Below are 23059 nucleotides of genomic sequence, written 5' to 3' on the forward strand. Positions count from 1 at the left end.
TCCTCTTGTGTAAGCTATTCAAGATACAGCTCTCTGAGGTCTCAGGAGAGCACCAGCTACCAGGAATTCCATTGGTTACATCTGATGTGGTCTAGCTGCAGAGGCCCCTAGGTCAGGCCCAAGGGAAATCTAATTGGCTATTTGCCAGGAGTTCCCACATCCTTGCAATCTATTCGTATTCCAGAGACGTGAGGTAGGCCTTCATGATTGAACAATAGCTAGACGACTCAAATGGAGCTGGCTGGAATGGGCCAAATAGGGTCACTTAAAATCACATAGAGATGCGATATGTCATTTAGTGCGATCCTTGCATCCAACATGGCATTTGCATCTCAGGCAGCCCTGTTTGGCCTGCCTCCTTTTTTTAATTGGGAAAGAAAGAAAGAAAACCACCAACAAAAAAAAATTCCCCTCCTTGCCCCCCATCCTGTCTCCTCCTCCTTCCAGGAACAAGTTTTCAATTTTTTCCCCTTAAAAAGATACCTCACTGCCCTAATAGGGCTAGTTTGCATTGGCACCTAGATTCTGTGGGTGCCAGAAAAAGGAGTAAACTAGCTTGTCCCAAGACTGGACTGGACTGCAGCACAAATGCCCTTGTAGTCACACACATAGTTGCAAACAAGAATGTGTTTAAGTCCAAAGGACCAATCATAAATCAAAAGAAGGCATTTCACACAATATAGGAAGTAGGAGAAGCTCACAGTCTGGCATATCACATGTCATTCATTCTTCTTCTAATGACAAGCTGTCTGTAATGCTCAGCCCTGAGAAGATCAGATGCATCTGAAAAGAATTCTTAGTTTATATGCCCTGCCTCTTCCAGATTAGTTTCCCTTCCACATTTCTAAAATGTTGTGGTTTCCAGTGTTCTCCCTGTCTATTACCTGTCCATCAAACTCTTTATCCACAGTAACTCTTGCCTGCTATTTCCCTGTCCTCTATGGATGCAACAGAATGAGATAAGCTGGAGGCATTTCATAAAACAAACATTTCCCATTAAAACCATCTAGACAAGTTTAAAAAAAAAAAAAAAATACCTCAGTGAGAAAGGTCATAAGCTAGCTAACTTTTACTACTTTTTTTAGCCTTCTGCTAGCAGGAAGTTTTCTTTCTTATGAGAAGAACATTTAATAATGGTCACTCATTTGCCACCCATGAGAGGAATCTGACTACTCCTTCTTCTACATGTGTTGGACTAGGCTTTTGTTTCTGTTCGTTGAATGTGTCACTCAGATGCTCCACCTATAAAACCCAAGTCATTGCAAAGCCTCATACTTTTCAAGTGATTCAGCTCTGAAGGAAACCTAATGGCACAAATTAAATTTTAAGCAGTGTCTCTGTTTCTTACTGCCCTTGCATTCTCTGCTGGCTATGTGTGCTGGAGGAGACTCTTGAGAGTCCCCTGGAGTGCAAGGAGAACAAACCTATCCATTCTGAAGGAAATCAAGCCTGAGTGCTCACTGGAAGGACAGATCCTGTAGCTGAGGCTCCAATACTTTGGCCATCTCATGAGAAGAGAAGACTCCCTGGAAAAGACCCTGATGTTAGGAAAGTGTGAAGGCAAGAGGAGAAGGGGACGACAGAGGACGAGATGGATGGACAGTGTCACTGAAGCTACTAACATGAATTTGATCAAACTCCGGGAGGCAATGGAAGACAGGAGTGCCTGGCGTGCTCTGATCCATGGGGTCATGAAGAGTCAAACATGACTTAATGACTAAACAACAACAAATGTGTGTCACTGTGAATTGCTTCACATGTGACATTTTGCCTAAACAGAGACTCAAGTCACAACTAACTTAGGTCCCCTTGATTTCAAGAGTTCTCCACTAATGTTTGTTGTGGGTTTTTCGGGCTCTTTGGCCGTGTTCTGAAGGTTGTTCTTCCTAACGTTTCGCCAGTCTCTTGTGGCCGGCATCTTCAGAGGACAGCACTCTGTGCTCTGGTGTAGTTGGCTTGGGAGTTCTCCACTAAGTATAACTGTAACTGGCTGGATATTTCAGTGGTTTAGGTATCTGGCTGTGGAACCGGAGATTGTGGGGTTTGATTTCCCCACTGTACCTTTTATGAGTAGAACCAGTCTCTGTGGCCTTGGTTCAGTTTCACAGTCTCAGGGCACCCCCAGAAGAAGGGAAGGGTTAACCACTTCTGTGTACCCTCTACCTGGAAAACCCTGAAAAAGGCCTCCATAAGTCAAACTGACTTGATGGCATATGATTATTATTGTATGATTATATTTGAATAAAGGTACATATTGTTCTTTTTTTTCTTTATGGATATAAGTACTGCATGAGGAAAAACTATTGGCTAGAAGGAACACAGAACAGTGGCCAAATTTCTGTTACTTAGCATCGTAAATTACATTATAGGAGGGCCATGGAATCAATGAGGATTTGGTGAGTGGATCCCTCCACAAGTACCATGGATTTAAGTGGGCCTACTCTAACTGTGACGTAAAATAGTACATTTGAATCAGTAGAATTTATGGACGAGTCAATTCACCATATTCCCATTAATTCAGTGGGCCTACTCTAGTGCAATTTGTTATGCTAAGCGATAGGAGTTTGGCCATTATGGCTTGTTTTGCCACAATTATGTGTGTAGCAAGGGTGCTACTACTATGAGCAACAATGGTTAGGATTCTATTACATAAATACGCTAATGTGACTTAATCAACACAATTTTCATCAGAAAACTGCTGGTAATTAAGAAATTGGCACTGTGTGTGTGTGTGTGTGTTTTGTTTTTCTCTGAATGTGCACCAAGTCGTGTTACTCTTGTAGAATAGGAAAACCCAGCACTGACTACTTAAATGGCAGGAATTCACCACCAAAATTGGCAGCAATTGAGTTCCACTGGCAGTATAACTAATAAGATGCTGGCTCATGATAAATAGGCGCCATGTGTGAAGCTGTCCTGCTTTCAATGGCTGGTAGAAGCCATTGCTGTGCCTGTAAAATGGCCAAGCATTCTCTGTACAAACAAGATCAACCTGTATCAATGAGTGGAGCTGTACAGGGAAAGAGAGAAGCAGCTGATTCTGTGTAGGATAAAAAAGAGGGTACAAACGCTGGTGCACACAGAGGGTTTCTCCCTTGGCAGAACCAATTCTTTCAAAATTGGATCAGACACTCTGTGGTCACCCCGAGCAAATACTGTGGAGCTAAACAAGATGATCAGCTCCCTGAGCTGATGAAAGACCATAAACAAAACTGTGAAAGAAATCGCATTGCCACCAGAAAGGCATTCTCTCATCTGCTAAACGTGAGCTTAACGTCTCCTGTGGTTTGGTCTTGACACAGCCTTCTCCACTCCAACAGCCTCCAGATGGGTTGAGCTACCACTCATAGGTCTCCCCAGAGAGACTGGATGAGGTCCCTCACACCCAGAATCCTCTCAGTTGGAGAAGACTCAACAGACTCCTATATTAAATTTTAAGCAAACCCCAAACTCTTAGATTTACAGCTAAAACTGTTTACCTGTATATCTAAGGTCTTGGGGGTTTGCTTATAATTTTGCCTGGCATATGTTGGGATGCATCCAGATACTCACACCTGGAATAGACTAAAATCAAAAGGAATTAAGTTAGTCATGACATCAGTTAATTACTGTAAGTAAGAATGCATCTAAATTGAACTCAAAGTGTTTTCAGAAAATGAGAACCGGCTGCACATCTCTATCCAGGATATGTTTGCTTTATACAAACAAACACATCTCGTTTTTAACAAGTTTGCGTGGATATGACACACACACATATGTAGCAAGTCAAAACTTAGGCACTCTCTACCTACTGTTTTATAGGAAAATGCATAAGAACAGAACTTTGGAAACTGTTAGAGCCAAATAAGACAGCAAGTACCAGAATCTAGCAAGAGGTACTTTTAAATCCACATATCATCTGTGAACACTTCAAACACAGTAAGATGTTCTCAGCTGTTTCAAAAAGTTCAACATTCCCAAAGTATTGGAATAAACTAGGTGCTGAATTTGCTTTTAAATTTGATATCTTCTTTTCAAAAGCATAAATGGAACTGACAAGATGTAAATTCCCTGGCATGTGGTATACTTCTGGTTCAAGTATTAACACCATCTTAGATCCATATAACCATCCAGCAAAACAGATTTTGGAAAGACATCCTTCCACAAAACTGGAAGGGGAAGGCAAAAAAAGAAAAGTAACATATTATGATCGCTTCCACAATAATTAGTTCATACCTGTCCCAAGACGGTACTGGCATTATCAAAACTGAGATTCCCATTAGCCTCAGCTACAGCTGGGTTTGCATAGCACATGGTTCCATTAACAGACTTGACTGTTTCAACAGGAAGAGGAAGATTTCGGGGTGGTTTCAGTTCTTCAGGTTCAAAGTGGCTGTGGCCCATCTAAAGAGAATCAAAGGAAACAGTCTGGGGACAGATTTCAGAAGAAAAGAAGTTGTCCGGGCATTATGGAGCAAGGTCAGACATATTTGTTAGCTACTGTAACATACCCAATGAGACAGGAAGCCATACTATATCCACATCTGGTCTGTTCAGACTGGAAGAGCCTCTCTGGGGTATCAAGCAACAGGCATCTGCATCACCTGCTACTGAGCAGGGATGTGATCATCTCTCAAACTCAATTTCAATGTATTTCTTTGACTTTTCCCTTTCTTTGTTTCATATGGGGGTTGCATTGTTCTTCAAACTGTATGCAATATGGGAGAATGGGGACACCAAGCCCACCTCCTCCATCATTGTTTTCCCCATATGGAAAGTCACAAGTCAAAAGCAGGAAGGTTCCTGTCTGCGTGGAAGTTCTCCACATGAAAAGAGTGCTGGAAAACAAGGGTTCTTGCTCACACAGATAGCTCCATGAAAAGGGAAGCCTGTCCACTTCAGACCCATCAATTTCCATGTTTTAAAAAAAAAAGAATAATGGAGGGATCAGGGCTAGCACTTCACTCCTCATATGTTGGATCATTTGCCTTAAACAATTTTGTTTCCTGTATCACACCTTGAAACCATTTGCTACAGTGTGAGAAATAAATATTTTAGTTTAGAAATTAATTAATTAATGACTCCTTACTACTTTTATCTGCTACACTAATGTACTTCTTCAAAAAAAATTCCATCTAAAATCATGCACATGGGACTGTATATGGCGGTGACTGTGAGGAAGACATTGCCCATGTTCAGTCATTCTTCTGCACACTCTTCGTGCTTGGAGAAGTTCTATCACTTGCTGTTAGCTATTGGTTTGAAGTAACTTTGGCCTTCCAGATGACTTGGTCTTCAACTACCCAAAGCCCCAGCAGCATGATCTATGCTAAAAAGGATTGTATAAGCTGTAGTCCCAAACATCTGGAAGCCAAAGGTTCACCTATGGCAATGGTTCCTAACCTCAGGTAACCTACAGGAGATGTTCTTGGACTGGAACTCTCAGTTGCAGCCTTCACCACTAGCTCTGCTGGCTGGGGTTTCTGCGAGCTGCAGTCCAAGAATACCAAGGTTGGGAATTGCTGCCCTATGCTTAAACTCAACACAGGTTTTAAGCCTTAAGTTATATCTAGTTAAATCAACATTACAGATGGGTGCAAACCAGTCCATTCCAGTTCATGCTGGTTTGTAAAGATGGCAGCACAGATGCTGCTGTTCCCTTCCCCCACCTCCACAGCTGATCAGCCACTCACCAGGCCCAGCTTTCTTTCTTTTCCCACCTCCTTGACTAATCTCCCAGTCATAAGCAAGAACACAGACTTCTTTGCCCCCACCCTTTTGTCTGGCACCGGGAGATCAGCCAAGAGGGCCGGGCAGAAACGCCTACCTGTTGTCAGGGCTGGAAGATCTGTTGAGAATGCTAGCATGCTGGGCCTGGTGAGTGGCCAATTGAGCCAGAGGAGGTGAGGGAGGGGAGCAGCCTTTACGAACTGGGATGAATCGGTTCATCCCATCTCTAATTAACATGTACAAACAAACAGTGAAAAAGAGCCAAAATCTGAACCTTCTTATCATTCATGCTTTGCTTCCTACCCACCTGGCTATAGGTCTTCAGTATCATTTTAAGAACTCTTTCCACAAAGAAAAGGATGTAGAACCCACCAAACACAGCAACGGCTTTTTCAACATAGTTGTCTATTTTGGGATCAAATCCAAATGCCTACAAGAAAATTTAATAGTGAATGCAAGTTATGCAAAACTGATGTGCATTATAAAGAAACAATACAAGAGACTTGCAATTATCCACCCTTTGATTAAATCTGTCTAATAAACTGGTTTAAATTCACACATCCAGTACTCACATTTAAGTGCAACCATATGTACAACTCGCCATAGGGCAATGGTTAGCCTTTCAGATGAGCAATGGAGATGCTCAGGTTCTACCCTCCACTTAGTCATTAAGTTCCCAGGGTAACCTTGAGCCAGTCATTACCTCTCAAACTGATCTACTTTACAGGGTTGTTGTAGGAATAAAAATGGGAGGGGGAACCATGTATGCCACCATTAGCTCTTTGAAGGACAAACAGTATATAAAGAAAATAACAACCTGACAATTTGTTAGACAGTTTTAATCAAAGGGTAAATTAATGGTTACATGGCTGAGCTACAGTGCCCATTCATGGAAGATGAAATCCTTGTTCTGGACTTCCTACATTTGAATCCATCTGCTGGAGGAAGAAAATTCATCCAGAAATGGGGTACTTTGGAGCAGAATGCACACTCAAAATGGTGGCTCGTGAAGAAATATGTTGTCAGCAGATAAGTCTTAACCTCTCCCACACAAAATAATAACAATCTGATTTAGAAGCAAAATTAGAGTGTGTCTCCAATTTTTATCCAGAAGAACAAAAAATGTGTTTTGACTATTTTAGATGCTGGGAGTGCAGAAAAGAGCTTTACGCAGCAACCAGGAGGGTATATTGTTCCCCGGTTTCTGCAATGGTTCTCACCGTTCCTTTCAATATTTATTCTGACGACTACACAATGTTAGCACTAACTGTGAGTAGATCCAATCTTTTGGCATGAGTACATGGTGTATTTTGTTCTATGGACAGGAGTTGTGTTTTTTGTAGCATTTCCACTTGCATGACTTTGTCATGCTTTTGGCCTCTGTCATCGCATATCTCTGTCCTTTAGGGCCATTGTTTGGTGTGTCCAGATGATATAAATGATGATGTGCAGAGAGTAACATGATGTGGGAGTGAACCCTACTCCTTCTGCTGGTTTCTGCACACACTGTTAAGGACTATAACTGCAATGCAATTTGTAAATTCAGGTTGTTGGTTTTTTTTTAAATGGTACTTCATCACTAGAGCACTAAACAGACATGGCACTAATTTAAATTAGCACTAGAAGTTGAGATAGAATTACAGACCAAGTCATTTTGGATGTTGGGCTGTCATGCTGAAGCACGCCTTTGGAACTGCAACAGAAGGTGTCCATCTCTGGACAAGATCAGATGTAAAGCTCTTCAATCTCTCAAAATTGAGAGTGAAGACCAAAGTCTCGCTGAACTACATGCGGGACTTCCTCTTCGCCGATGATGCAGCCATTGTTGCCCACTCTGCTGAAGACCTCCAACAACTCATGAATCGTTTTAGCAAGGCCTGCAAAGACTTTGGACTAACAATCAGCCTGAAGAAAACACAAGTCATGGGCCAGGGCATGGACTCACCTCCCTCTATTACCATCTCCATGCAAGAATTGGAGGTTGTTCATGACTTTGGGTACCTTGGCTCAACTATCTCTGACACTCCCTCCCTAGATGTTGAGCTGGATAAACACATTGGCGAAGCAGCTACCATGTTCTCTAGACTCACAAAGAGAGTATGGTTCAATAAGAAGCTGATGACATATATCAAGATCCAGGTCTATAAAGCCTGTGTCCTGAGTGCACTCCTGTACTGCAGTGAGTCCTGGACCCTTTGTGCACGGCAGGAGAGGAAGCTGAACACGTTCCATATGCGTTGTCTCCTATGCATTTTTGGTATCACCTGGCAGGACAAAGTTCCAAATAGAGTAGTCCTAGATCAAGCTGGATTTTTTAGCATGTATACATTACTGAAACAGCAACATCTACATTGGCTCGGGCATGTTGTGAGAATGGCTGATGGTCTGATTCCAAAGATCTTCTGTATGGAGAATTAGTGCTGGGAAATCACCCCAGGGGGAGACCACAGCTGCGATACAAGGGTATCTACAAGTGGGATCTGAAGGCCTTAGGAATGGACCTCAACAGATGGGAAACCCTGACATCTGAACGTTCAGCCTGGAGGCAGGCCTCTCTCAATTCATCATGGCCTCTTCCAATTTGAAGAGACCCTTGTTCAGCAGGCCGAGGCAAAGAGGCAGTCACGAAAACAGCAAAATCAGGAAGCTGGACAGGGGACAGATTGTATTCATCTTCAGTGTGGAAGGGATTGTCACTCTTGAATTGGCCTTCTCAGCCACACTAGATGCTGTTCCAAGTCCTCCATACAGAGCACGTTACCATAGTCTCTCAAGACTGAAGGATGCCTAATCTATCTATCTATAATCGAATCATTTTAGGATTACCAGCTTCTTTGTCCTTGAGTGACAGTTCAGGTCAATCATTAATCTATCTCAGATTGAGAAATGCTGAAACAAGGCTGCCTTATTTTATTGAATGATCCTCTGACTGGAAGAATAGTGGGCAATTGGGAATTACTTCAGGATTATAATAGCTCATGAACATTCCCCCAATGATGTATGTGTTGACTATGGTTGGAAGAAAAAGCACAATAAAATTGTGATGCTGGTTCTACAACCCATCGTTATTAGATTTTGGAGAAGTTACTTTGAATCTGCTAGCCAGCATGTTTCATTCTGGCTAGGAGGTCTGAATATCATGATCCCCAAAATCGGTCTTCCCTCTTCACCCATTTCTTTCTTACCTCTGGAATAAGCTGAAAAATTGCATTGGAAAACAGGGTCCCAATGGCCAAACCCACAAAGTAGGTTAAAATTTTGGGGAAATAATCTTTCTTTAAAAGAGGGGTTAAAGCCAATCCAAGGAGTGAAGCCAGGTTGATTATCGTCACAGCAAGGAAACCGAAACCCCACACTGTAGGGAAAGAAAAGGACAAGAAAAATATCAGATGAGTTCATATAGAAAAACACTTCGCCGCCGCCCCCCCCCCCCCCCGGCTCTTTTGCAAGCAAAGAACTCTTGCAAGAGATGGGGGCAAATCTTGCTGTTGCCAAATATCTGAATTCAAAATGTAATATTCAGATATATTGAGGTTAGAAATGAGATTAAGTAAAGAATGTTTGTGCCTCTTTTTTTTTTTTTTTTTTTTAAATGCTGACCAGGAAAAGAAAACCAAAAATAGCTCTGAGGCTGCAGTATAACAGGATTTATTTATTGAGGCAATTTCAGATGGAAAAATATAATTTACGCCTCAGGGAAAATATCAATATAAAGTGTTTAGGAGCTAGATTATACTGTATAGTACTGACAGGATTACATTTTTACATTTGTGATTGAAGTCATCTTGGTATTTTCCACTCTAAAATTGCAGAGCTCCATGTTACACCCTAAATTTTAAAAAATTGAATATACAGTATTTCCACCTGGTATCTTGCACTGTCCAACATTTCACAAAAGCGACCTTTGTTTAAGGAGAATCAGAAGTCATATAACTTCAGAAGAACCATGATCAAACTAATACACAGATAAATGGCGGCCATTTTGGTGACATGCAGACATGTAAACATATGGGCAAATGTGGATATGGGGCATAATATAAGCAGCTTCTGCTGGGCATTACTTCTGATGCTGCAGGAGCAATTGGAGCATCTCTACTGCAAACCGATGGCCTTCTATGAAGGACCAACTTGCAGAGTTGAAGCCCCAGGCCTTTCTTATTAGCAGAGATGATGGTATCATGCAACAGCCCTCTCAGGCTTCCCTCTTCTCTGAGTATGGCTGCAAACCTTACAGTACCTGAGAGAGATGGATTTTGCCTTGAACCATATATTGTTGCAAGCTATTCCACTGTAATGCCAAGTATCTGAAGGTGCCTTGGCCTTGAAATGGTAACTAAGAGACTAGTTTTACAAAAGGCCTCCTCATATTTTGGTAGACATTGATTTAGCTGCTTGCATCTTCGCACTCAGGGGAACACTATGGAAACTGTAATGATTAGCACCTGCACATCCAAATTTATTACTACTGTTTTGGTATGGGCAGAGGGGTTCCTCCTCCTTGAAGGAGTACTCAGAAAGCGGATGCCTCATTGTTGCTTAATTGGCAGCCACCATGTCTGTCTTATATCCAGAGTTTGAAAAAACCATCGCCACCTTTGGGCAGGGGGTAGCATAATCCCACTGGATTCTAGGGATTATAGTCCAAAAATAACATAACATTCATAACATTCTCCTGTAACTGCATCTGATGGCACCTCCAGTTTGAGACGGCAGAGTACTTGCTTCATATGCCAAATATCCAGGGTTCAAATGCAACTATCTCCAGTCAAATGGATTAAGTAGCAAATGATGTGGAAGATCTCTGCCTGAAGAGTCGCTGCCAGTCAGAGCAGACAATATTGGACCAAGGGGACAATTAGTCTGAGCAGGTATTTACTGGCATCCTATCTTAACTCTCTCAGGAGTGAGAGGTGGTAGCCTCCTCACAAACACTGCATATTTAGGCCCCATTACATGTTAACAAAATGGCTTTATAGATTTATAAAAATAAAACACAAAAATGACAGGACAAAATTAATCCCATAGATAAGCCAATATGAATGAGAAGTACAGTACATAACCTTCTGTGGGAGGTGGCTTTGAATTGCCTTTGGATTTTTCACATGGGTGGAAAATCAGTTGTTGTAAGACAGCAGGACATATTGTGGAGAAGCTGGAGTCTGTTATCCTGCTGCTATTTGACATGCCATGTACAGAAAAGATGTCTTCAGCGGACATGCACTGCAACAGAATGTGAAATGTGCGTCAGTTTTCTTAGAATTATTTCATCTCATCTGGCACAGGGCAGTGGTCCACTGCAACACTTGCGGCTACTAAAAAAGAAGAATCACTGCGGAGATTAATAATGAGGCACAAAAACCAGTCCGTATCTGTTAACTCAGGAAATCCATTTGGAGAGAGTGCAGGAGGAAAACAGTCTCTAAATGTCTTTGGTTTAGAGAAACCTCTTTCATGCCTATAGGTCTACCTTTCTAACTAAATGGAGGAGCAAAAAGAATAGAGAATGACCTGAGAGCAAAAACTCGTAAAGCAGAAAGCCTAAGAGTACTGAGCTACATGTCAAGATAGAAAAGGCAATGGGGAATACATCCAGGTCTCTATCTGATTATTACCCTTCACTGTAGTTCAAATCCTGTGAAAGTGTTACACAAACTTGGTGTATTAATCTCCACAAGTCGGAAAAACAAAATAAAAATGTCAGCAGGAAGGTGATATGCTGCAGAAAACTATGATGTTTTTTTATTTCAAAGAACTGGGCCTTCATTGTTTGGATGGAGCCCAAAGATCTTTGGGAAGATATCATTGTAAAGTTATCTGGGTTACCAGTCTATGTTTATCTTCCTCATTCTTTTGTTAGGAGGAAAAGAAATCATAGGCAGATTAATCTACAAGGAGAGACTCTTGGTGCTAACCTTACTGTAGCTCTTGAGGAGAACCTTAAGAGAAATTCCTTGGACATGCAATCCTTCATCTCAAGTTATATTGTGCTCCTAGGCACACTGCCCTTGATCTTAGCCCATGTGACTCCCTGGGCACCAGAGATGCAGAAAATAAAGGTGTCAGTATATAAGGGATGGGCATAATGTTGGCACAGATTTTCCTGCCATTTTTTTGTTCCTGCTTTTACATGACACTTTTTGTTTGTTTGTTTGTTTGTTTGTTTGTTTGTTTGTTTGTTTGTTTGTTTGTTTGTTTGTTTGATTGATTGATTGATTGATTGATTGATTGATTGATTGATTGATTGATTGATTGATTGATTGATTGACTGATTGATTGATTTCTATCTCGCCCATCTAGACCAAAGGTCTACTCTGGGCAGTTATCTACTTATCTATTAAGTATGTTGCATTCACCGAATAAACTAGGGTTATATTGGAAGGCCACAGATATATGATTTCCAGTGAAGTCATGCAATTTGTCATTCATAATTGCATTGCTGGATGCAGTCTTTTCATGTTCTGGGCACATTTAGTCCATATGGCATAAGTGACCTCATACAATCTTAGAACTACAGAGGTGGAAGGCACCCTACGGATGAACAAGCCCTACCCTTGTCAAGGAGGCCCAGTGGGGAATCCAACTCCCAACCTCTGGCTCAGCTATCCAGCAGTCCTAAGTGAAACCACAGTATTTCTGCACATAAATTGCACGTGTCTTCCAGATGTTACTAACTACCTCTCCCACAATCACTGACACAGAATCTCAATTCCAAAACACAGAGAAAAATCCAGATTGTCTAACGCACAAATGGAAACATTATGAATATGGAAGACATGAAGTCAAGCTCTGTTTGAATTGCTTGCTCTCATAAAAAATGGGGTTGGAATCCTCAGCTCTTTTACGCATTTCATAGGCCTTTTACGCATTTCATCTTCCTACAGACAGTATTTTACTAACACAGTGATGAAAGAATATATTTCTTCATCAGAACTATTAGTAGGAAGTCAAACTGACATCATTAATGCTTCCGAGTGGCTTTTGTTCTAAAGATGCATGTAAGCAGATCCAGATTCATTTTGCACTACTGGAATCTCAATATATTTATTGCTCCGATAGAAATATATTATAACAATTTTAAAGCATACAGACAGAAATTGTTTCTTCAAAATAAGTTATGTTGCTTGGAGAAGTCTACACTGTTCACTTTACATTCTCCAAGTTTCCATTTTTGAAATGTTAAAGGCAATAACCTGCAATCTGAAGAGTCATTACATATATATAAAATTCTAAGCCATGTACACATACATGTTATACATGGGCATGACCATTATATTTGATAAGAGAACCAAGTGAAAAGGAGCATCTTTACATTCACCACCATGTACATGCAGACTGATGTGGGAGCAGGTGATCCTTCTAGAATCTGAATCCCAAGCCACATACACTTTTATTGGCAAGAATCAACATGTTGGACTCTCTAAATAATATAATCAGCAAATATGGGGAGAGGAGAGGGCTTAATCTCTCATGCTTCTCAAGACACCTCCAGTTTCCTTCTATCTTTCCACTCTGCCTTCTTCCTTTTTCCTTTTCTTTTCCTTCCTTCCTTCCTTGCTAAAATTCAAGAGAATGCATTTGATTGTCTTAGATGTTTTGAACTGATTAGAGGAAATTTGTGTTTCAGTTTCTTTTTCTTTCTTTCTTTCTTTCTTTCTTTCTTTTTCTTTCTTTCTTAAACAATGATAAAGAGGCTTTTCATCTTTTATTTATTTATTTATTTATTTATTTATTTATTTATTTATTTATTTATTTATCTATTTATTTTATTTATATCCCGTCTATCTAGTCAACTCGGACCACTCTAGGCGGCTAACAGTCAGCAAATAATAAAAATAAACATATATAAAGCAGCATAAATAGTAAAAAGCTTACTAAGATAGGAAACTAGTGAAGAAGGAAAGAAGAGGAGCATCAGGAATTGTCTGGTGGGAAGGCCTGCTGGAACATCCATGTCTTCAATTGATTCTTAAAAATACCCAGCGAGGGAGCTCCGCGAATCCCAGGAGGTAGATTGTTCCAGAGGTGAGGAGCCACCGCCGAGAAGGTCTGATTTCTTGTCTTCTCCTTCCGGGCCTCCCTCGGCTTAGGCTCCTCAGCCTCACCTCCTGACTCGCACAAGTGACACGGGTAGATCTTGGTGGGAGTAGGCGTTCCGCCAGATATCAAGGCCCTAAACCGTTTAGGGCTTTATACGTAAGCATTAACACTTTGAAGTTTTCTTCTTGAAAATCCACTCGTTCCAAGGTGCTGCTTCTTCCATGGCAGAGGTCCTCCCTAAATAGCAATAACATGCACCTTTCCTACCATGAGACAGACAGCAGCTGGGGGGAGTAGCAAAGAGACGGTGTGATTGGAAAATGCTGAGGAGTGAACATGCAGAGCACATACAGATCTTCCCCTTCTATCCCTTTATATTTTCACTCTACTTTTTCTCTCTGTTTCTTATTACCAGAGAAAATCTGTTAAAGAGAGAAAGACAGAATAGCAACACAAAGTCTTTTGCCTGGTAATGCCAGGAGCTGTCCATCTGGAATTTTCCTTGTACATAATGTGTAACTAGGCACTGAGGCTGTACTAGTGTGAGCAACTATGCCCTGAAGATGTTCTTGAACTGTAACTCTCATCAGCACTAGCCAACATAGGCCATGCTGGGGACACTAGGAGTTATAGTCCGACTAGAGTTTGGAAAAGTTACCTTTGGGACTACAATCCCCAAAATCCCCCAGCAAGGATCATCATTGGCCCTCTTGGCTGGGGGATTCTAGGAGCTATAGCCTAAAAAGTAACTCCCCCACACTCTGATCTGAACTAGAGAGCCAGAGTTGCCTGCTCACACTGTACAGAATCAATATTTGCAATAACAGTTTCATCCATCCAGGTGTCTTTCATATGGAGAGAGCTGTAAATAGCAACTCTGTGCTTTGACACTCCATTGGATAATCATGACTCATGCGAGACTGATATATGAGTGGAGAAGACAGGAAAAGAAAGGAATGCCTGGGCCTAAGAGTGCCAAGCCATGCTGTTTTCACGTGGAACTCACCTATTGCTCTTTCTTTCTGCCAAGGGAGGAGAGGTTGAATGTAGTAAATATTTTCATATCAGGTGGGATTGTGTCCTTCAAGCAACCAACACAAAGGGGCAGGTTTGTGCCCTTCTGACAGCATGTTTTGGTGGTGATGCAGGAATCAAAATCAAAACAGATCTGAAAAATAGTTGTCCAATTCTCTCTTGAATGCCTCCGGCATTGGAGGGCTCACCAACTCCTGAGGTAATTTAGTTCCATTGTCATGCTGCTCTAACAGTTAAGAAGTTCTTCCTGATATTCAGCCAAAATCTAGCTTCCTGTAGCTTAAGCTTCTTATTACATGTCCTACACTCTGGGCTGACTGAGTACAGACCCTGCCCTTTTTCTGTATGACTACCATTCAAGTATCTGAAGAGTGCTAACATACCTCCCCTCAGTCTTCTTTTCGCAAGGCTAAACATGCCCAGTTCTTTCAGTCTTTCTTCATAGGGCTTGCTTTCCAGGCCCTGATCAACAGGACACAGGTTTCAAAGTAAATGTACTGTACATTTCTACGGTATCTGCATATACACTGAATATTTTTGCAGTATGGCTGCTTTCAGCACACATTCTTTCCCATTATAAGCCTTAGACAGTGGGATTTTGCGTCCTTCAGGATATAAACAAGGCTTTCTTTGGATGGTTTGGCCACTACTGAATTTTGCAGGGTCACATGTCTCAGAAAGAACAAAGATGGGCCTTTTAAAACATAGTCCAAAGGTATTCCCTCACTGGGATCTTTTCACCAGTACGTGGATTCTGGAATGTAAGCATCTGAGACAAAATGATTATTTTTCCCTGGACAAACTGAATGGTGCTTGTCTATTTTGCTTCCCCACAGGCAGTTTGAATTTACATTTCTAGATGTGTAATGCTCTAATCCACTAACCACTTAGCTGGGAGTTAGTTTCACCAAACTAAACAAATTGTACTTTTGAATAGACAGCTATGGATTTGTATTTTATGTACCATATTTGCAGAGGAGAAAAAAGAAGGCTGTATTTTGTTATTTTTCTTGAGTCACTCCTTTTAATGTGTTGCTGCATAAGCAACTAGGCGTCTTGTGGAACCCTAAAGACTATCATCTTGCAAGTACACTCCATTTCATCAGTTGCATCAAATGATATCCTTGATGTTGTACATATAAAATACAACTATTGCATTATCAGCTATTCATTGATTTTATAAAAAGTCACAGTATTTACTTTGCGTATATTCAAATACCAATTGCACTGCTGCTGTTTTCCCCTCTTGTGCTTCATTTTCCTCCAACTTGCTGCTTACAATCTCCACCCTGAACAGTCTAATGTTTCCAGAAACATCCTTGCCATGACATATATTTTTAATCTGGACTTTTTGTGGTTTTCATTTCCACCCTATATACCAACATTCCTGAATTGTCACTGATCCAGTTCAGACAGAAATGTGGTACATAGACAAAGCATAAGATCAAGTCTCAGGGTGATGCTGCATGCTAAGATAAATGCATGAGATACCCATTGTGGTGTAGTGGACAGAATGATGGACTAGGCCTTAAAAGACCTAAGTTTGAACCCTCATTCAGTCATGGAAATTCATGGAGGATTGAACTGGTAAGAACACTTCTTAAATACCTCTGTTCCCTTGAAAGCCCTATTGGGATTGCTATAAATTGATCCTGACTTAACACCAAAGAACACACAAATAAGTTAAATACAGAACAATCAGCTAGAACTTATTTCCATCTTCACTCATGAACAAGCATGTATAGGCCTGATGTATTTAAAAAACAAAACAGAACCCTAAATTCAGTCTCTCCATTCCCACCCTCTAAATATTCACTAAAATTCTACCTATGCGCATGTGAACATAATTTTGAAAAGTGCCTGGTAGGAGGATTTAAACTTTTCCTACCCATGCTTGGTGGGTCTGATTCAGATCCTGTGCCCTCACTTGCACATTTTAAAAAGTAACTTTTAGCCTGGCACTATACGTCTAATGTATCATGTATTTCACTTCTAGAATAAACTACCTATCATAATCTATATGTAACCCATGTCTACACAGAGGATCTACAAAAAAAGTCAAGATAATGATCTCTCTTTATTTTATTTCCATTAACTTTACCAAGCATTTGATTATTTATCATGTCTGGGCTCTAAGGAAGACCTTGAAATCAGTGGGATGATGGCTAGAGGATTCTAGGAGTTGTACTCTCACAGGTAACTTTCCCCAAATTCTGTCAACATGTTACTGATGCTGTACAAAATTAGTGAGAGCCAGTGTGCAGCAATGGATCATGTCAGACAAGGACTCAGGAAACCCAGGTTCAAATCCTTAATGATTCGTGGAGATTCACTGGAGGTGTGTGGCAATAACAAACCACTCTTTGAACATCCCATGCATGTTGAAACCCCTATTAGGGTCACTAGAAGCCATTCGAGGCACATAACAAACAAATAGAAGAATTAGGAGCAGTAGTTAATAGCATTAATGATAATATTGCTAAATTCTCTATCTGATTCAGCACTTAAGTAATACAGAGCATTTCATTCATTAATATACACTCAAATAGTTGTCATTTGGTGAAATTCTACCCTTTTTAGGCACCTGAATATGAGAGGCACACAATGCATCATGGCTGCTACTGAGATGCTAAAAAGGTAAAGGTTTCCCTTGACAATTGTTGTCCAGTCGTGTTCGACTCTAGGGGGCGGTGCTCATCCCTGTTTCCAAGCCATAGAGCCAGCGTTTTGTCCGAAGACAATCTTCCGTGGTCACATGGCCAGTGCGACGTAGACACGGAACGCTGTTACCTTCCCACCGAGATGGTCCCTATTTATCTACTCACATTTTTGCATGCTTTCGAACCGCTAGGTTGGCGGGAGCTGGGACAAGCGACAGGAGCTCACTCCATCACGTGGATTCGATCTTACAACTGCTTGGTCTTTTGACCCTGCAGCACAGGCTTCTGCGGTTTAGCCCGCAGCGCCACTGAGATGCTACTCTATAATAACGAACAGTTGTATAGTATAAGAATCAGTTTCTCACAGTGCCTGATCAAATATCTCTGGACTCCAGAGCTGCGAAGCATGATATGAGAGTGATAAAGTAACTTTTAGTGTGTGCCCTAAGCACAGGAATAAATAAGGAGGGAAGGACTTCTTCTGCCATTGATGCTCAAATGTTTTTTGATTTCTATAGTCCTGTAATTTAAATTTAAAAAATTGACACTGGCTATCAAATTAATAGATGCTAGTGAACACAAACAAGCTGGCTAAATAGCTCAGAGGTTTAGGTATCTGGCTGCAGAGCCAGAGGTTGGGAGTTGAATTCCCCACTGTGCCTTCTGGAAGAAGAGCCAGCTTGTGTGGCCTTGGGCAAGCTGCACTGTCCCAAGATGCCCCCAGAAGAAGGAAATGGCAAATCACTGCTTAGTATTCTCTACCTGGAAAACTCTGAAAGGGGTTGCTATAATGTAAGTCAGAAGTGACTTGATGAAAGGGGATCAAAAGCATTTTCAGCACCATGTGTGAAAATTTAGTCTGCAACATTTAAACAATTAACTGGTTAAATCAACCAGTTAAAAACATTTGCTCTGTGACTCTACGTATGTTTATTAATCACATTCCCTTCAGTGCAGTGGGGCTCACTCCCAAGTAGGTTTGTACAGGACTACATTTTTAACCAACCAATGCAATGCACCACTTTATTTAGGCAGAAAATACAGTGTCTTAGAAAACATGTATGTAGAAGCTGGATATGGCAAGAGAGCCATTGTGGTGCAGTAGCCAGCATTTGATGAGCATCTAGGGAAGGTTCCCAACGATGCACGAAATTCACTGAATAACCTTGTCTCTCTGTCAGCCTGCCCAGCCTCCTTCACACAGTTGTAAGGAGAGCCATGCGCATTGCCCTAAACGTACTGAAGGGAAAGTGAAATATAAATCTAACTAATACTGTACATTGAATAAATTCCCTGATCTCTTCTAGGCAATCACTAGGTGGCCTTTAAGTGATCACTACCACTTAAATGGTAGTGCCTCATTTAAGATATATGGGTATTTTCTAAAAACAAACGCAGGGAGTGATCTTGTTTTCCCTGAGATAAACCATTATATACACACAATCAGAGAAATGTTTGAAAACTTAGGGGGGGGGTTGTTGTTGCTGTTTTCTTAAAACCCAAGTGACAGTGACAGTCCCCAGTGACAGTTCAAAGGAGCTGAGGTCCAAAAAAAAAAGAGAGCAACTTTTATAAGTTCTACTAGAAGGGGGTTATCAATGCACAGAATCCCACAACCCTTCATGACCCAAAACAATCCCTAACTCAGACTACACCAGCCTTAGAGTTGGGGTAATTCCCATCCATTGCAATCAATAGGGGATATAATAGAGAATGAGACCAAGAACATCATATATTTTAGACGGGGAATGTTAAAGTGCTACATACAGTCAACCTTCCAATAGGCATGTGAAGTGTGACCTCTAAGGAGATGCTCAACAGAATACATGCTTCTGAAATGTGGACATACAGAATAATCTTCCACATCCCACGGACTCCCAATAAAAAAAAATTAAGAGGTAATTCATTGGATTATTAGGTAACACGAGCTCTCATAACTTGAACATATAATTCATAATGACAAATACAATGCACTGCAATACACTGTGGAAGGGAAGATCAGGCGGAAATGTGGGTTAAGTAGAAGGATTTGTTCTTGGGTGAGTAACATCAGAGAGTGGCTGGATCTTAACAGAGAACAACTAATCTACACAGCGAGAGACATGTGAGAAAAGCCATGCTATGACAATATGCATGCTATGACTGACAGCCAACCTCAGCAACTGAGATGGCAGCCAGAAAGTGAGAGGACAGCAGTAATAGAAACAGGGAAAATATTAAAAAGTGGATGCGGAGGCAACACCTCTTGCTCTGGTATCAGTAAGCTGGGAGAGCTAGGAATCCAGTGTTTGCTCCATCACAGACCCACTCTAAGACCATCAACAAAGGACCTCACTATAAGGAGGCCTCCTGCTTCAGAAGTACATATGGGAATTTAACCAACAGTTTACTTTACAGAGGTGCTTCAGGCAAAGGGCTCCTGGTTCTGCCAGTGAAGAAAGCATTCTGTCTTTTCATTCTCAATCAGATCCCGCCCCCATAAAATAAAACACACAAGAAGCAATGGGGAAACACAAGACAGTTGCGTGCAGAAGACAATACACTAGTCCAAAGTGTGTTTGAGGCAAAGCGGATCACCCAGTTTAAAAATCCTCACCTGGAAGCATCCTAAAAGTCAAATATTGCGTATCCCCTACAGGGTTTTATGATCAGATGTTCTCATGAGGGGAGGAGGCAGTCTCTCGCAGCAAAACAACAAATTGTTTGCGGGCCAAGACCAACAAGGGTTGTTTGGAAAGAGCTTTAGTGAGCGGTCGCTGGCTCTGGTCCAGGAAACGCGCTGCAGTTCACAAAAGTTGGTTCCAAATTAAAACTTGTTCTCTTCCTCCAGCCCCCTCGTTGCTTCCCCTGCCATAGATGCTCAGCATTAGGAATCTGAGGATGGGACCAGCGTCCATTTAATGGGAAGGCACCCCAGGATTTCTGTGCCCCCCCCAAAAAAAAAATTTAAGCAGGGATGGTCCCAAAGAAAAATCTCTGGCCAAGGTTGGCGGGGAAAACCTGATCGCCAGGCAGCCTCGGAGCCTCGTTCGCTGGCCGAGACACGCACCAAGGCGACGTGAAGGGTACAACGTTGGGAAAGGTTTGGGGGGGGGGAGGGAGAGGATGATTACCTGGTTGTAGCGCAGCGAGTCCGGCGGTCCGGCCGGCAGCCGATGTGCCGCTCCCAGCTTCTGCAACATCTGGTTCACCTGGTCGGACGAGAGGCTCCGGTTGCCTCCGAAGACGGCGAAGACATCCCGAGAGAAGTGGGGCGCCGGCGAAGGGTCCCATCCTGCGCGGGGATCGAGGGTCAGCGCGAACGCCGCACCCGCAGCAGCGGCAGCGGCGGCGGCCACAAGCATCCGAGTCACGAGGCGAGACATCATCGGCTCGGCGGCCGCGGCTCGGGCGCGACGAAGGGAGGCGCAGGAGGGCGACCTCGGCCGAGAAGGGGCTGGCGCGCCGGAGAGCGGGCCAGGCGGGGCGCTAAAGCGTTAATGCCGAGCCCGGGGGTGCGCGCACGCGCCCTCGCCTTCCCGGGACAACTGCAGGCGTCTCCCGGGAGTTCCCTTGGCGCGCTGGCAGCCTCCGCTCGGCCCTATTTATTCCCTCGTTCCTTTCTGGTTTCCCGTTCTTCCTGCCTTCCCTCCCTCCCTCCTTTTTGACCGACGCAGATTTTGGGTTTTCCCCCTGGACCGTTTCCAAATCGCTGGTATGAGCCCAGGTTTATTCAGGTCTGGTCTACCTGGCTTAACTCCCAGGCTAGGCACTTGTTCATTAACAGCTTGATCGTCCGGTTCCTGGGTTCAGGAATCACTGCCACTTTGTTATCTGTAGCCTCACTTGGAGATCCGTCTCACCACCATGGAATAAATAAAAGGGAAACGCATTTGCCCTGTCAGTGTCTGAAGGAGTAGATTTTGATGCACCACAGTGGATACCCTTTCGTCTTCAAAGGGTGACAGCATGTTGTCTCCTCTGTTCCTTTACAGTGGTGCCTCGCTAGACGATGATAATCCGTTCCACTGAAATCGCTGTTTAGCTAAATCATTGTCTAGCGAAAAGCATTTCCCCTTTGGAAAGCATTGAAACCTGTTTAACGCATTCCAGTGGGGAAGAATCGTCGTCTACCGAAGATCGGCCATAGGAAAGTCACTTTGCGAACCGCCGATCAGCTGTTTAAATTGCTGTCTTGTGAATCTTAGGTCCCAAAAACACCTGTTTTGCAAGCGTAGAGGAAGCTGTCAAAATCGTTGTCTAGCGAAAATCGGTTTGCGAAGCAGAGACATTGTCCAGCGAAATTCCCCCATAGGAATCACTGTTTTGCGAATCGCTATAGAGATCGCAAGAAGCCAATGTCTAGCGAAAAAACTGTCATGCGGGGTAACTGTCTAGCGAGGCACCGCTGTACTTTGGCCAACGCGCTAGGCAGCCCTAACAGGGAGGGAGAAAGAGAGAATGGGAAAAGAGAAAAAGAGGGTGGGAGAGGTTCTTGTCCAAAGAAAAAAGTATGCCAGCTGCCCTCACCAACTCCTCCCGTGGTAACAAAGGAAAGGAAAGGCTCTGAAGAAGAGACGAGCAAAATGAAGAAGCCAGGTGCTCCTTTTGGGTTGAGAGTTTCCCAGTTCTACTAGAAGACCTAAATAAATAACTAGTATCTGTTTTGTAAAATTTTAATAAACATATTCCAAAGCAAAGGTAGCATGAGAGGCATTGCAGATAGATGGCATGTGTTAACAAGCAGGGGGGAGGCCCGCCCTGAAGTTTTGAGAAAGCAAAAGCCCTGCTCAACAAGTTCAACTTCAACAAGAAAGAGAAATCAACCATGTTAGCAAAAAAAAAGGTGGGTGTTAAAATCCGTATTGGGGTACTATGTTTTACACCAGTCCAAAGTTCATGGAAGTTCAGGGTTGTACTTATGACTGTTTTAGGGATTACTGTACTGGGAAGAACTAACATAAACTTTGATGTCTTGTTTTGAAAATATTAAATACAGCATATTCAGAAATGTGGAATCAACTGTTACTCATTTTTTCTTATCTCCAATAAACATTGCGAGTGTTCGGAAACCATCCGAGTAGGTGATCTGGTCTAATGGATGTCTAACTTCCCCTCCTTTTCTACATTAAAATTGTAATTAGGGCGAAATGCAAACTCCATGGCTTCAAGCATCATCAAATCACCCAGGTCCTTTTCTTTGTTGAACATCTTTTATTCATTCATTCATTCATTCATTCATTCATTCATTCATTCATTCATTCATTCATTCGTTCATTTATTTATTTATTTATTTATTTATTTATTTATTTACAATATTTTTTGCCACACCATTGATGAAGAGTTCTGCAGAACTTGAAAGTGTGCATAATGTTTCAAGACATTTGTGCTAGTCGAATTATTATTATTATTACTATTGTTGTTGTTGTTGTTGTTGTTTGATTGATTGATTGATTGATTGATTGATTGATTGATTGATTGATTGATTGATTGATTGATTGATTGATTGATTTGATTTATACCCCCCCTTTCTGGGCGACCCTTCATTACTCTAGGCGGGTAATGAAGGGTATTAATAACAACTGCATGCCTTCAAGTTGATTCCTTTTCCAGGCTTCTCTAGGTATAGAATATTCAGA

At 42.0% G+C, this 23059-nt stretch overlaps 1 protein-coding gene across 2 annotated transcripts in view; it reads right to left on the reverse strand.

Moving 5' to 3' along the window:
• The window catches only part of SLC39A8 (solute carrier family 39 member 8), a 32304-nt gene extending 11379 nt beyond the window's left edge, over positions 1-20925 (reverse strand). The window contains exons 1-5 of one of the 2 annotated variants that reach the window (XR_013545801.1): positions 20555-20925; positions 10770-10929; positions 8895-9064; positions 6017-6139; positions 4216-4383 (exon numbers count right to left, since the gene is read on the reverse strand). Coding sequence is in view for 1 of the 2 variants with exons in the window: in XM_020805417.3 (XP_020661076.3) it covers positions 4216-4383; positions 6017-6139; positions 8895-9064; positions 10770-10929; positions 20555-20809 (876 nt within the window). In the remaining variant the exon portion in view is untranslated. The remainder of the gene's footprint in view (positions 1-4215; positions 4384-6016; positions 6140-8894; positions 9065-10769; positions 10930-20554) is intronic. The other variant, XM_020805417.3, reaches the window with a different exon arrangement.
• Positions 20926-23059: the final 2134 nt, after the last annotated feature.

The sequence above is a fragment of the Pogona vitticeps genome, chromosome 5 (genome assembly GCF_051106095.1).
Source record: "Pogona vitticeps strain Pit_001003342236 chromosome 5, PviZW2.1, whole genome shotgun sequence".
NCBI classification, from domain to species: Eukaryota; Metazoa; Chordata; class Lepidosauria; order Squamata; family Agamidae; genus Pogona; species Pogona vitticeps.